At 38.9% G+C, this 16,057-nt stretch overlaps 1 protein-coding gene and 1 long non-coding RNA gene across 4 annotated transcripts in view; one reads left to right on the top strand and one right to left on the bottom strand.

Annotated features, from left to right (window-relative positions):
• Positions 1–16,057, bottom strand: part of LOC142160338 (uncharacterized) — a 480,167-nt gene that overhangs the window by 280,717 nt on the left and 183,393 nt on the right. The gene's annotated exons all lie outside the window — the stretch shown is intronic.
• TBATA (thymus, brain and testes associated) overlaps positions 1–16,057 on the top strand; it is a 45,018-nt gene that overhangs the window by 10,945 nt on the left and 18,016 nt on the right. For 2 of the 3 annotated variants that reach the window (XM_075215254.1, XM_075215253.1), the window contains exon 1: positions 10,903–11,028. The exons of the other annotated variant lie outside the window; for it this stretch is intronic. In XM_075215254.1, the coding sequence (XP_075071355.1) occupies positions 11,003–11,028 (26 nt within the window). In that variant the 5' untranslated portion in view covers positions 10,903–11,002. Of the gene's footprint in view, positions 1–10,902; positions 11,029–16,057 lie in introns of those variants that run through there. 3 annotated transcript variants of the gene reach the window in all.

Genomic DNA, 16,057 nt, shown 5'->3' with positions numbered 1-16,057 from the left:
ATACAAACTCCTCACAGATAAGACCATGGTCTGGAATTGAACTCATGCCCCCAGTGCTGTAAGGCAGAAGTGCTAACCACTTAGCCACCGTATTTTCAGAGAAGCTCACTTAGAGATTACAAAATGATGCCTAGGTAAAATTCCACTCAAGACACAGATATTGTCACACTGCTTCTAATGTTGGCCCAAAAACAGACAACTTTGTTTTTTGGATTTGCACGTGTGATTTTGTTTCTCAGTTGTTGTTTGTTTGCAGTAATACACAATTTTGTGGGGAAAAAATGGTTTCCTTGTTTTTTGTCAATATCTTTTAAGCTTTACATTTGAAGCAAAGCCCATTTGAAACATTGCACCTCCTTGCCTCTGCTGCAATCTGTGCCAGATTGTTTATGCTCCTTGTACATTAGTATAGACACAGTACAAGTAGCATAAGATCTATTATCTATTATCTTCCTCAAGTTTCTGTAAAATAGTCCAAAAACATATAAAAGTAAGCATGATATGAAATTTAAGAAACATCACAATTTAATGAAATTAATTAAAAAGTCAAAACCAAAAAACCCATTACAAATGTATTACAGAGGCATACATAGTAGATGACATAGACAAAATATTTGAAAGCTGTTAAAGCACACAACCACAAGGGACCTGTATGCAGGCATGTAGGTACATGCAACATGCACATAACATTTAGATACAGTCAAGCAGGGCCAGACTGGCCATCTGGCACTTCTGGCAAATGCCAGAAGGGCCGATGGTCAGATGGGCCAGGTCCTGGGCAGTCAGTGCACTCTGAAAGCACTGACACTGACAGCCTATCAGGTCCTGCAAGGTGTCAGAGGAGCGGACAGAGAAGAAGGCAGAAGACAGAAGCAAAAAGAGAAAATAAGCTGAGAAGGTAAGTACACTAAAAGGGGGGGGGGGGAGAAAAAGGATGCCACACAGAAAAAGGTGGGGGGGGGGAGAAAGAGAGTGGATGCTACACAGAAAAAGGTAGGGGGGAGAAAGAGAGATGATGCCACACAGAAAAACAGGGGGGGGGGGGGAGGGGAAGGATGCCACACAGAAAAACGGGGGGGGGGGGGGGGGGAGGGGAAGGATGCCACACAGAAAAACGGGGGGGGGGGGGGGGGGCGGGAGAGAAGGGATGCCATACAGAAAAATGGGGTATAATTTAGTGGTGGTAATGTGTTCACTCAGGGGCATAATATGATTTGGGTGCACTATTGTGGCATAATATGATTTGTGGGCACTGCTGTATGATTTGGGGGCACTATTGTGGCATAATGTCAACTGGGCGACAACACACAAAAAAAGATATACCTGGCGCTAAGATAACAAATAAATAAATAAAAAACCTCCAATATAATACCTCTATAACGCAGCTGTACTGAGATGGTGTCAACTCATCCCAAAAAACAGAAAATGAAAAAAGCATGCTGTGAGAGTTACCTGGAGACACAACTCAAGTTTTAATTATGAGGGTAATCATGATTTCTTGTTTAGGAGGCGGGTATTTATGCTTTTCAAATTTCGCGAGAACCGAGCTCAGAAATACGAATACGTCACAATGTCATTTTCCCTCAATTTCAATTCCAAATGGGCGGGAGAGTACCGAGCCTGCTTGGCTCAGTACTCGGATAGGCGAAATTCGGATCTCGGGGAACCGAGCCCACCCATCTCTAGTAAGCACGGTAATTTGATGTGCAGCACCTTCAAGCAAATGTCTCAATTCAGTAATTGCAGCCACAATGGCTAATAGTTCCTTATTTCCCACATCATAATTTCTTTCTGAAACAGTCATTTGACGAGAGAAAAAAGCGCATGGATGTAATAACATCTTCTCTCCTATTCTCTGTGATAATATTGCCCCTACTGCTGAATCTGAAGAATCTGCCTCAAGGATAAAAGGAAGTTCTGGGTTGGGATATATTAATATGGGATCTGTAGTAAACTTTGTCTTAAGCAGAGAAAAAGCCCCTTCAGCTTCTGGAGACCAATGGAAAGACGATCCCTTCTTGGTTAATTGAGTAATTGGTGTCACAATCTTGGAAAAGTCTTTAATGAAACTTCTGTAGAAGTTGTCAAACCCTATGAACCTCTGTACCTCTTTTACATTTCTTGGAGCTGGCCAATCTACTATAGCCTGGACCTTGCTATCTCAAACTTTGAGGTGAGATGATATAGCCCAAGAACTGAATCTGTGTTTGGTGGAATTCACACTTCTCCAACTTAATGTACAAACAGTGTCTGCGAATACATTCCAGTATGGTTCGAACTTGTTATTGATGCTCCTCTTGGGAATTTGAGAAAATTAGTATGTCATCGAGATAAATGACAACAAATTGGTCAATTAGATCTTTAAAAAACATCATTCATGAAATGTTGGAATGTAGCAGGAGCATTGCACAGTCCAAAGGGCATCACCAGATGTTCAAAATGTCCATATTTAAATCGAAAGGCAGTCTTCCATTCATTGCCAGATCGTATGAAAACTAAATTGTATGCCCCTCGTAGATCTAATTTAGTGAAAATTCTTGCTGAGCGAAGCCTCTCCAGTAATTCTGAAATAAGTGGGAGTGGATAGCGGTTCTTGATTGTCAGTTTATTCAACGCTCTATAATCAATACATGGTCGTAATGAACCATCCTTTTTTTTCCATAAAGAAAATAGGTGCACCTGCTGGAGACGTAGAAGGATGAATAAAACCTTTTTCTAAACTTTCGTCCACATAATTCTTGAGGACCTTTAACTCTGGCTCGGCTAATGGATAAATACGTCCAAAGGGTATAGCAGCCCCAGGTAACAAATCCACAGGACAATCACAGGTTCTGTGAGGTGATAATTTGTCAGCATTCCTTTTACTACAGACATCAGAAAGTCCTTATATTGTGGAGGTAGCTGGTCCAAAACATGAGGAGAGGAATTATATAACTTGCTCACCTCTTCAACAGAGGATTCAGGTTTAGTCTCTGGAGCATATGTTTCTTGTGAAAAAGAAATAGTCTTTGATTCCCAGTTAATAGGTGGATTATTTGCAGCCAACCAAGGAATTCCCAGAATAATAGGAAACCGAGGAGAAGAGATCAGTAAGAAAGCCAGAGGCTCATGATGGTTTGGCTCAATTACGAGGTCCAGGGGTACGGTTTCATGAGTAACTGGACCAGAGTTCAAAGGAGAACCATCCACAGTTTCCATTAACACTGGTATCTGTTTCTCTCTAAATTCAATCTTCTTTCTCTTTGCAAACATAATGTCCATAAAATTGCCATTCGCACCAGAGTCCACCATTGCTGTACTGGAAATGCAGTGTGCACCGATCTGGAATCGAATTGGAATTGTGAAATGTGAGTTATTATTTCCCTTATTCTCCTCAGTTGATGCTAGAGAGGAGAGACAAGGAATAATTGCATTCACATGTTGAGGAATGTCGGAAATCACAGACTCCTGATCTGAAAAGTCTGCATCTGCTAAACTAGCCACTGCCTTCTGAGGTCTTAAAGGACAATTTGAGACATAATGTCCTGGTTTGCCACAATAAAGGCACAAATTCTCTTGATGTCGTTGCTCTCTTCTCTCATTGGAAGTACGTTTGTGGAGTCTGTCTACTTGCATAGGTTCAGACAACAAATTGCTTAGTGGATTTTACTTCAGAATTCCCATAATAGTTTGAAGTTGTGGGTTCTCGATAACTGGGTTATGTCCAGGTTAAGGCCTTCCTTTCTTGTCGTCTCTCAATCAGTCGAGCATCAATTGGAATGCAATGGTTAATGAAAGGCTCAAGTTCAGTTGGTGCCTATGCTCGGGCTAATTCATCTTTAATGGTCTCAGAAAGTCCCTTACGGTAGACAGACAGCTGCGCCTCAGAATTCCAAGTAGTGTCAAGGACCCATCTTTCAAAAATCTGCAGTATATTCCACAACTGAGCGTCTCCCCTGACATAATTTCAATAATGTCTTTTCAGCAGTATCTTTCTCAAGCATATGTCTGAACCAGGAAGTGCCATTTATAGGCCCAAACAGGAAACAGGATCCAAGATGGTTTCTACTTGATTCCAAACTGGCCATCTTGGATAAGGGCAAATTTAAGGGCACGTTTGCAAATACAGAGACCTCTAGTGGTCGGAGGTGCAAATGTCAAAGTAATTTTTTACACTCGGTTTAACCTGCTGGTTATGTGAAAATCGGGGGGGCCCACGCAATATTTTTCCCCAATTTTCACGTAAAACCAGCAGTAGGCTGGCAGCACCAGGGTTAATAGTGAATAGAGGGGGGACCCCACTTTTTTTTTTTTTTTTAACTTTTATTTATTTTTATCAGTTTTGACAGCTGCCGGGACCTCCAGCTGTATAGTCAGACAGTGTAACAGTGATGTGTTTACTGGACAAGCTGCTAAAATGCAGCGTGTGCTATTTGGCGTGTTTTAAAGCAAAATCGAGAGAGTTTGCTTAATCACAGCTTCATACATTTGAGACTTGTATAGCTAGAGTGGCAAACAATCGGGAGTTTGATCCCTATTAATTTTGGAAATAGCGATTTTGACAGGAACACAACTCTCAATTTTACATGAAATTTATTCCCTCACTGTTTTTACTGATAATTGGAGAGAAAAAGTGTGCACATAATATTGTATTTCCAAAGGAACGCAAAGCAGATTTCATCGCAAATAGAGCTACTAGAACACTCACAATTATATGCATATTTAATAATGTTTCAGAAGCTTATGAATATGAAGTTATGTGAAAAAAATCTGTATCATGGGAAATGATTTATTCCTGGAAACACCAACATTTTGAACCATACTGTGATGGGCATAATATGGATAATAGCAAAAAATGAACAATAACTTACTATCCAAAAGTAAACAAAATGACATGAAAGATATATGGTAAGATATGTGGGTTGCTTAGGTATTAAACCTATCGGACTAAAGTAAATAACACATTTGGTGTATATCCATTATTTGTTTTATGTCTAGTTTAATAGTAATTAGCATTTCTACTGTTCAACAACAAGGTATTGAGTAGACTTGACACTGATAAATGAGCACCAATTCATAGTTCTTCAGAAGTGGTTTCTCTTACCTATTCTACTTAACAAATCTGTGCAGATAAACATGTCTATTAAATGTTATTGTTGCTGCAAACAAATTGCAGAGTTTGTTTTATCCAGAGCGATAGCTTCTTGTATTCCTGGCCTTGTGTGAGGAGTCAGAGCATTCCTTGGTGGAGAGGGATGTGACTGCATGGACAAATAGCCAAAAGCTTTACATTTGGTCCACACAGTCACCCACTTTTATTTCATTTAATCCTAACCTACAGAAGGCAGTTGGGCACTGGAACCATTCCATACTGTACATGCAGTAAGCCTTCTGCCTTGGAGTATTGTATATTACTGCCCAGAGCAGTAGGGGGTACTGCTCTGGCCAGTAATATATAAACTGTAAACATAATATTGACCCACGGCGCTATGAATCAAAATGTTAATAAACGGAAATACAGTAGGGCTATATGGCAAGGATGAATGCTAATAAATATAATAACAACAAGAGGCACTTTAAAAATAACCAGAAGGGTTTATTGAACATCCTATAACTCAACAGTAATGTTGGGATCCACACATTATATTTTTATTTTTTCCCTGAAGAAGCCCCAGATGGAGGGGTGAAACGCGTTGGGTACTAGTTTTTATTACTCTCTACCAGAATAGGTTTTACTCCTGTTTTATTTATCTACATATCACACAGCGCTGAGGCATATCCAGGCTGTCCGATACCGGAAGTGTGGCGCTTGGAACGCAGGCTTGCGTTCCAACATACAGGAAGTGAAGGTGAGCTCACTGAAATCCAGAAATCCAGCTACAGTCGGCGGTGCACCGTCTCCGGAAGGAGAGAGCCCCCGTTCATAGCTTTGGAGGGCTTTACGGACTCTGACACTGTTATTGAACCTCCTATAAGATCTTTACAGAGGTAATCTTCATCTTTTATATTTATCGCTGGAACTGTGTTTTTCAGTAGTATACATGACTGCTGTTTTTTTCTGACCATTCTGCCAGAGGTTAGAAGGTTATTTTTCCTCCTCGTCTTACAAACTTTGGATTTGTTTATATGGTTTATATTTTTATTTTTATGTTTATTTTGAATTTTCATTTTTTCATCCATTTTGACCTCATTCATATTTTTATTTTTATTTATTTTTTCATTTTTTAACTTTTTATTTTTTATATTATTTTTCATTTATTATTTTTTATTTTATTTTTTATTTATTATATATTCTATATTTTTTATTTTTTGTTTTATAGCTTTATCCCAACATTACCGTTGAGTTATAGGATATTCAATAAACCCTTCTGGTTATTTTTAAAGTGCCTCCTGTTGTTATTATATTTATTAGCATTCATCCTTGCCATATAGCCCTACTGTATTTCCGTTTATTAACATTTTGATTCATAGCGCCGTGGGTCAATATTATGTTTACATTGATCTATATTGGGGAGTTTGGAATTCGTCCCACACAGACCCACTCTGGCAGCTTTACATATCTTTAGAGCAGCGCTGTTATCCCTACACTTTTTCTATACTATATATAAATTGTCACTGCTGCAGGCCCCCAAGGCAGTGTGTTGGGAGGAGTCCAATACTCTCAGCAGGGGGTTGTTTTATCCTTGGAAACCATGTGCTGCACAGCAGGTGGACCCCTTGCAGCAGCCAACAGAGCGTATCATACCCTAGTGCTGTTTGTCCCCCCACATTAGCTATGACCAGACCATGCTATTACCACTAGTGCTGGATTTACATTGGAGGGTGGGCTGTATTGCTTTTTTTGAATATCATCAATCTTCATCATAAACAATTATTTATATAGCGCCAGAAAATTCCATAGCCCTTTACAATTGGGGACAAACAGTAATAAACAATACTGGGTTAAACAGACAAAAGAGGTAAGAGGGCCCTGCCCACAAGCATACAAACTATAGGTCAATGGGAGTCAGATGCATAAGGTTAAATCTACATACTGCATATTGGACCAGTCAGACTGCAAAGGATAAGTTATTCGTGTGCTATGTGATCCAGTCATAGCGCAATGTTGGTCTGGGGTCAGATGGTAATAGAGTAGCCTAGTGAGGTTAAGAGGGTGGTTTAGGAATATTATAAGCTTGCCTGAAGAGCTGGATTTTCAGAAAACGCTTGAAAGTTTGTAGAATAGAGGAAAGTCTTATTGTGTGAGAGAGGGAATTCCATAGAGTGGGTAAAGTTCGAAAGAGTGGATGAAAGATGCAGATCTTGTCTTGTGCAGAAAGGAGTTGTCGAGTTGGGAGATATTTTGAGACAAGTGAGCAAATGTATATTGGTGCAGATTTGTTGATGGCCTTGTACGGTAGAAGAAGAATTTTGTATTGGATTCTGTAAAAACACAGGTAACCAATGTAGAGACTGACAGAGTGGCTTAGCAGAGGAATAATGATTTTCAAGGAAAATCAGTCTGGCCACTGGTGCAAAATATTAGACAAAATCTAGATCCACACTCAGCGCTGGAATACCAATTGCAGCAGATAGCAACTCCTAATACAGCTGCACACAAGCTGTAGGTAGATTAAATAGATAATGGTATAGAAGGAGTCGTTGCAGCGCTACTGGGTTTTCTGTTAACCAAAAATACAGAGAGAAGAGATCTGCTATTTTACAACTATTATCCTAAAGATGACAAGCTATTCCAGATTCACAATCAAAAAATACATCAAAATAATAAAGAATCAAATAAAATACAGAAGACTTGACTGAGCATTTAAGCAACTACTGACTTCAAATGGTAGTCGTATTCTTCACACTTTAAATCAGATTTTTCAAGTTGCGGGCTATAAGAAATAGACTTACAGTCAAGTAGTAATTGATGTTCATGTTGCAGTTACTTGTATAAGATGATAGACAGCAGTTTTCTCCAAAGAGTTCAGTGTCAATCATCCAAGATACAGCTGGTTCCCGTATTCGGATTAGCAGCAGCTGATGATGTTTAGACGTCTTTTCAATCTTCACCTCTCCACATAATTATAAATGTAATATAGAGAAAAAAGAAGAAAGACATGCTTGTGTAGTACGTAAAACACAGTTTAATAAAACATATTAAAAATCCATTTGACCGGGATTCAATTGCCCGTACCAGAAGGTGAGCGGGTCACAAGCTCAATGAAATCAAGTGTACAACAAAAGACTTCAGCGGTTGGGATCGCGATGTTATAATCACCAAACACATGTAGCAGGCAATCAGAACTCCCCAGTCTGTATTACACCGACGCGTTTCAACTTTAAAAGTCTTTTTCAAGGTGATCACCTTGAAAAAGACTTTTAAAGTTGAAACGCGTCGGTGTAATACCTACAGCTTGTGTGCAGCTGTATTAGGAGTTGCTATCTGCTGCAATTGGTATTCCAGCACTGAAGTATTTCTGATCATATATTATCTGATGTTATTATGCTAAACAATTTTAAGAAGTCCAGTGTTTAGTAATAATTTATGAGATCTGCTATGTGCATTTTTCTGTTAACACAAGAATACACATAAATCAAGATTGAGAGTATACAGCAAAAATTCAAATTGTCTGGACATTGTAGGAAGAGATGTTCACTGACCCCCGTGTTCTTGTTTTGTTTTTGTTTTTGGATCTGGATTAACTTTGTTTTTGGTTTTGGCAAAACTGCCCTTGTGTGTTTTGGTTTTGGATTCCTATTTTTTTCTAAAATCCCTATTTTTTTTGCTAAAATCACATAATTTTGCTCTTATTTTCCCTACATTATTATTAACCTCAATAACACTAATTTCAAGTCATTTGAGGGTCAGTTTTTACCATCTCACAGGTCCCAATATTATTTTCATACACTTTCAGACAAAGACTGCAGCGACCTGGCTGGATGGTAAGCGACAGAGAAATGGCACAAACTCACAGCAGTTCATAGCACATCTAGGAAACATTGCCACACAGCAGTGGCAGAAAAGAAAAGTGGTGCAAGATAGAATTGTCTTTGGGCCCTCCCAAACACCCTTATGTAAGATATTGAAAAGGACATGTACAGTTTAACAAATCAAGCACTCAAGCGACAAGCAGTGACACTTTTGTGGCTGATGTGCTTGGTTTGTTTTGGCCCCACAAAACAAGCTAACAATAGCTTAGCTGCCTTAAGCCTAACAGTGCTGTCAATGAACTCTACATTATTAAACCTTGTCTGATCGTGCTGCATCTTTAATCTCCTTCTCTTCTGTGGATACCTCCCTGTCATTCCTGAAGAACTGTCAAACTTACATAGACACAGAAATGGATATTGCAACTGGAGTGGCAATAGATGTGCTTCAGAAAGACTGTGACACGGAACATGTGGGCAACATGGAATCTGTCATGTTGGAATACGCTGCATTGAACAGAGATTTAAACCAATATATAGACGCAGTTGAGGAGGCCATACTTAAGTTAAAACGTGACCCATCGGATGAAATCTCGCATTAAAGAGAGCTTGTACACGAGAGACACACTGCGCTTCAGAAGAATAATACTGAGGAGGCCCTGAGGCAGGACGATACATGTTAAAGTTTAAAGAACAGCTAAGAGACCTGAAAAAACAAATGAGTGTGTTACTGGCCCCTGCAGACTAAGCTTTGGAAGATTATGACAAGGAGATAGCCATCACCCTGAGCACATGGTCGGTACAGTGAAACTGAAAATGAATCATGAAATCAGTTATGGTTCATTTCATCGCTCCACCTGTTCCTTGGATAACTGTGGTAATACTACAGCTAATAGATGGACAGAGTGAAGCGGGCGGTCATGTACAAGGAGCCTCTCAAAGGTGGGAAAGGGATCCCAGATATCCCCACAATGCTGTGAGCCTTCTTTGTCTGCAACTGCATCTGCTGAACTCTTATTGAAAAGAACATTTGCTCTGCTGGGAAGTCCATGTCTCACTTTTTGCTCCTGCCTCTTTGGAGGACCCTTGGTTGGGAGAAGTGGGACAGCTCCTTCCTTACAACTGGACTATACCTTAGTTTTACCTGGATGTTGGATAATTTGTGAGGGAGCACCATCGGAGGGATTTAAACCAGACTTGTGGAAGTCAAAAACTGTCCACAAGCTCATCAGAGCTAAATACATTATGGAGTCTGTTCCAGGCCTCCCTGCTGCAACAACAAAACACGTGTGGGAGAATGTGGCCTCTATGAGCCTGACTAATAGACACAAAGACATTGCATGGATGGCTATCCAGGGAGTTCTGCCTCTCAGGACATTCATGCACTGTCCACTGCCCCTTCTGCATCATCAGAAGGGAAACAGCACAGCATATTTTTTGGGACTGCCCCACTGCAAAGGCACTGTTGGATGCCTTGGAACATGAACTTACAGTGTGCCCAGAACTTGCCTTTCATTCCATTTGGTGTTTTATGGATTATCTTCTGGGACCCACACCTTTGTGGCAATCCAGGAGGCCTGGCGCCTTATGAACTGCTTTAAGGACGCTCTTTGGTTTGCCAGGAATTGCCTCATCTTGAAAATGGAGAAGATGACCATCCAGGACTGTGGCAGGCTGATCACAGCGATCCAAGAGACTATAACACCAGTCAGTCCTGATTCATTTTCTGTCTCCCTGTTCTCCTTCTCTCCCTATGTGTCTGTTTATTCAAAAAATCCTTGGGCTTCTGTCCCCCCCTCCCTTACACCCTCCAACCCATTCCCCCTTCACGGTTTGAAACTTTGTTGAATGTCTGCTTGCCTTAATTTATGCTCCCTTCCTTATATTTGTTTCTGTCTCAATAAAGCTTTGGTCTTCTGTGTACTGCTGTGAATCCATTTTGATAACACAGTACAATGTGACTGCAGATTTAAACCAAGACTACCAGCCCTATTATTTCTATTTCAGCAATGTCAATGAGCAATGGAGCTCTCCTGAATGTCACTGGAGATGCTGTCTAACTGCACTAGAGACTGCCAAGAACAGTGCTACCCCTTCTGTGTCCCTCTTTGAAATGGCGCTGGATCTCCGTGAAAGGCGGTACTTATAAAATCCAAAACTTGCGAGATTCGACAACGTAACAATGAAGTTTTGCCTCGTTTTCAAATCCGAGGGCGTGCAAAAGTAACGAGCCAGCTTGGTACTCGGATCTGCTAAGTTCAGGTGTGTTTGGTTCTCAGGGAGCCGAGCCTGAGCATCTCTAATTGTAGGGTAGATTTACTTAAACTTCTAAAATGGAAAAGTTGAGGTGTTGCCTATAGCAACCAAACAGATTCTAGCTTTTTTTTGTAGATTGTACTAAATAAATGAAAGCTAGAATCTGATTGGTTGCTATAGACAAATCTCCACTTTTTCAAACCCGCAGTTTAGTAAATATATCCCTAGAAGTGTGCTTATCGACCATGCCACAAGTATCAGTCATTGCGATTTTCTATGAGTGTTATTGTTGAGTTCATTAACAGATATTATGCATCTTAATAATATTTGTAATATATACAAAAACAGACAGAATTTGGAAGCATAAAGTCATGAGGAATAAAAATGCATCCCAGGGACTATGTTAAAGCGATATTTTTTTCTTTTTGTATTGTTGGAGTAACATCATAGCACAGTACAATACAAAGCATATGTACCACTAAATAAATAAATTCAATACATATAAATAATAACCCATAGCATATGATACAGAAAATAAAATTATGCAAAGTCTGGAGACATTGCAATTAACAAACATAACTTACAATTCAATCCAGATCCTCCAATATAATTGGAGTGAGTTTTAGCAAAATTCAAGTCTCATACCAACTAGTATACCGAAAACACTGATGGATAACGTGTCATGTAGAACTCGGCAAACTATTAATAAAGCTTTCCCAAATAAGGAAGAACTTTTCAACATGAGTTTCTTTGTATAGCGATGTCTCCAACCAATCTATCCTAAACACAAATATTTTATTATTCTTAATTAAAGTAAGGGTAGGGGCTGATCATAAATCCACTGATGTAATATACACTTTCTACCCACTGCTGAAATAATAATAAGAAGTTTCCTACTACCTTTAGACATTTTTAAAGAGAAACCAGTCACTTCAAGTATCACCCATTCCAGAGTGAGTGGGCAATAATTCAAATGATGGTCAAAAGCATACTGTTGCAGCATACTGTTGCACCTGTCTCCAAAAACATTTAATTTGAGGACATTTTCACATACAATGCAAAAAAAGAGGCATCAGAAGATCCACACTTCAAGCACATATCATTTTCGGACAAGCTCATAGCATAATAACGTTGGGGGTGACAAATATCCTCTATGAAAAATATTAAGAAACATCTCCCTATATGAACTAGCTGAAACTATAGTATAAGAATAAAACAAGGTTTTAAGGAGACAATCCATAAAGAGTTACGGGAATTCTGTGAGCCATTGAGAAAAACCGGAGGACACTATCGAATTATTAAATGATCTACGAAGAAGTCAATATTGCAGAGAAATAGCCTCCCGAACAGTCACAGGCTGCATCAGTACATCATCGAGTTCATTATACCAATCAAGGGATGTCAATTGTGCAGATATTGTAAAAGCATGGTGTTGAGCTTGATAAATGGCAAACCAATGTGTCCCTGGTATCTCATATTTAGATGAACATGGAGCAGTCATCACGAGTTTGAACTGAGATACATTCATTAAAGAACATTACAAATGCCCAGATTGCTCCACACGGAAAAAGGATAAGAGGCTTTATCACTATGAAAGGCGGTGTTCCACAAAACTGGTAAAAACAAGGATTGGAAGCTACTTAAATAAAAAAAATTCTGCACTGCTTTCCAAGTCATCCAAGTGGACATCAGTAAAAGATTATCTAGGAAACCTTTAGATAGATCGGCGTTGTGCGAATGCAGAATAGAAATTAAATCAACATTAGGCAAAAACTAATGATCCAGCCTAACATCAGTATATAGAGTTGTGTAACGGAGCCAATCCCGAATAGTGCGCAAAATACTAGAATAATTATAAAGTGTTTAAGTTTGGAAAGTTAATTCCCCCGTTTGATGGGCTTTGTTGGAGCTTAACAAAGCTAATTTGTGGGTTATTTTTTGCCAAATCAATTTTCAAAATTCACAATTAAGAAACATCTTATTGGCCTGGGTCAGAATTATAGGAAGGTTTTGGAGGGGGTATAGTAATTTTGTAAAGGAAACCATTTTTAATAAATTGATTCGACCCAAACATGACAAAGGAAATTTCATCAAACTATGAATTTTTTTTCCAATACCCATTTAATAATTGGTTTCATATTAACCGAATATAATTGATGAAAGTTTTTAGGAATTTGTACTCCTAGGTATGTTATAACAGAACTTGCCCAAGAAAATTTAATTTTTTAAAGTAATATCTAATCTTCATCATCATCATCATCATCTAATATTTCCCCAGTTTTTAAATGGGCAGAGGTAGAATAGTCTATAGCCAAACTGATCATCAGATTGCACACAGCACATGGAGACTGAGAGATAGTGGAAGATGTGATGTCAGACTTAATGTAGAAAGATTTTGTTGACAATCATACAGTGTCTCTATGATAAAAAGCTCATACATCCAGCTTATTTATTATATTTGCTTGTGAACAAAAAAAAAAAAATGTACATTGTAATACCTGCATACTACCCAACTTTAGTTCAGGGTGTATAGCCACGCCCCTTATGTCTTCAAAAGTGGTAGGTTGTCATCACCCATTCACCACCACGCGTACCACTGACGGATGCATGCAACACCCTTTCAACTCGGCTATGCAAAGGAGCAGTGAACGGGACATACCTCCCAACTTTCCAGCTTGCAGGACAAAGATGTCAGTGGGTGGTAAGGAAAATGGTTTCTGATTTGACGGATCCCCTGAAGGCTCCAATGTTCTACCACTGCACTCCTCTTGCCTACTTCCATCCACTTACCTAATCTAAACAGGTAGCTGTGTTATTCATTCCCCTCTGCTATGAACTTCCCATTAAAGTGAATGGGAAGTTTATGGGGGAAGGGCATCGAAGACCAGTTAGCCTATTTGTAAAGTTGCTGGTCTGATCTGGGGTAACACCAGGGTATGGCAAGATTGTGATAACGCTGCACCAACTATAGCTTTGCATTATTTGTATTATTATATCATAATAATCTTCATTAAAGTGAATGGGAAGTATAAGGGGGAAGGGCATCGAAGACCAGTTAGCCTATTTGTAAAGTTGTTGGTCTGATCTGGGGTAACACCAGGGTATGCCAAGATTGTGATACGCTGCACCAAATATAGCTTTGCATTATTTGTATTATTTTATCATAATGATCTTCATTCAAAACCTTTGCTTTTTTTATTTTAATTTTCTTAGTAGGTATGCTTTAATTATTCATGATTTGATACTCTCTTGTTCTCCATAGATAGCACTAAAAAATCTTACCTTGCATGTTATATTTATAGAATCTGATACTGATTGATTTTTTTGAGATACTTGAATTATTTCTAGAAATGTCAACATGCAGCAATATGTGTGGCTTTATGAGGCATTCCATTTTTATTATATAAAAGGTTATGTACATTGCAATTTGTAAGTATAATTTCCATGCAAACCCAAATAGACCAATGCACTCTCAATTTTTTTATATTATATCTAGTCTCAGTTAGAGATGGGCGGTCTCGATTCCCCGAGAACCGAAGCCACCCGAACTTTGGTTCTCTCCCGCCCGTTCGGAAATAAAATCGAGGCAAAACATCATCATGACGTAGTCGGATCTCAGAGCTCGGTTCTAGCGATATTTGAAAAGCATAAATACCTGCCTACAGAGCAATCCATCACCATTTGACAGAGGGAGAGAGCAGGGTTAGTTCACAGGCTGTATTAGAGCAGGGACAGAGCAATAATTGTACACCTTATTATTTGTATTATTATTTCAATTCTAATCTATTCAATTCTATTATTATTACCAATTCTATTAGCAATTGTTAGAGCAGGAAGAGAGGAGGATAGAGGAGGCTTGTTTTTTTTTCAATATTTTGCACTACAAGTGCTTTGGGGTGTCCCATATTCCCCAGTGTGAAACAGTAATTTTTCTGGCTGTCAAAAGTGATATTTAGCAGCAGTATTTATACAATATTTTGCACTACAAGTGCTTTGGGGTGTCCCATATTCCCCAGTGTGAAACAATAATTTTTCTGGCTGCCAAGTCATATTTAGCAGCAGTATCTATCTATACAATATTTTGCACTACAAGTGCTTTGGGGTGTCCCATTTTCCCCAGTGTGAAACAATATTTTTTTCTGGCTGTAAAAAGTTATATCTAGCAGCAGTATCTATTGAATATTTTGCATTAGAAGTGGTTTGGGGCTGGGCTCAATAAAATGGATTCAAAGCAGTCCACATATGAGCAGAATCAGCAAGCAGGTGCTGGCACCAGTCCTGATGGTAGTCTTCCCTGTAAATCATCTGGTAAAGCCTATGTAAAAGTACATAGTCTTTTTACATCAGGGAAAAAACACGCCCAAAAAAAATAAGTATACTTGTAAGTATAAGTGTTGGGTGCAATCTACCCCCAAATAGGAAAGGGACTTGGGGCATTTCTATATCACGTACAGTATTGAAAGGCTGCTGTTTTGGCAATTTCTCAATAAGGGTAGGGTGTCATACACAGACTGACCCCAAACTGGCTTTGTCCATTTCAATTTATATTGTACAGTCTATAACGGCTGAATTTTGTACTATTTTCTACAAGTGGAGGGGGGCCTATAGAGACAGAAACAAAACTGCCTTTGTCCATTTCTTTAGATATTTAAATATAAGTGTAGGGTGTAATATACACCCAAAGACGATGGCTGCATTGCCCATTTTCATAGATGGAGAGGAAGACAATCTGGTTTGTGTGTAGAATTAATGAAGGCCTACCAGGAATTAAACTGTTTTTCTTTCATAACTATATAGCTTTACAATTACATTACTTATCCAAGAACCAGGTGGAGCACTAAATTCGGTTATTTTATGCCGAAAAACATTGATTTTTAAACAAAATTGCAAAACAAAACCAAACAAAACTAAA

The sequence above is a fragment of the Mixophyes fleayi genome, chromosome 6, assembly GCF_038048845.1.
Source record: "Mixophyes fleayi isolate aMixFle1 chromosome 6, aMixFle1.hap1, whole genome shotgun sequence".
NCBI classification, from domain to species: Eukaryota; Metazoa; Chordata; class Amphibia; order Anura; family Limnodynastidae; genus Mixophyes; species Mixophyes fleayi.
The sequence above is the reverse complement of the archived record's forward strand: the minus strand, read 5'-3'. Positions and strand labels throughout refer to the sequence as shown.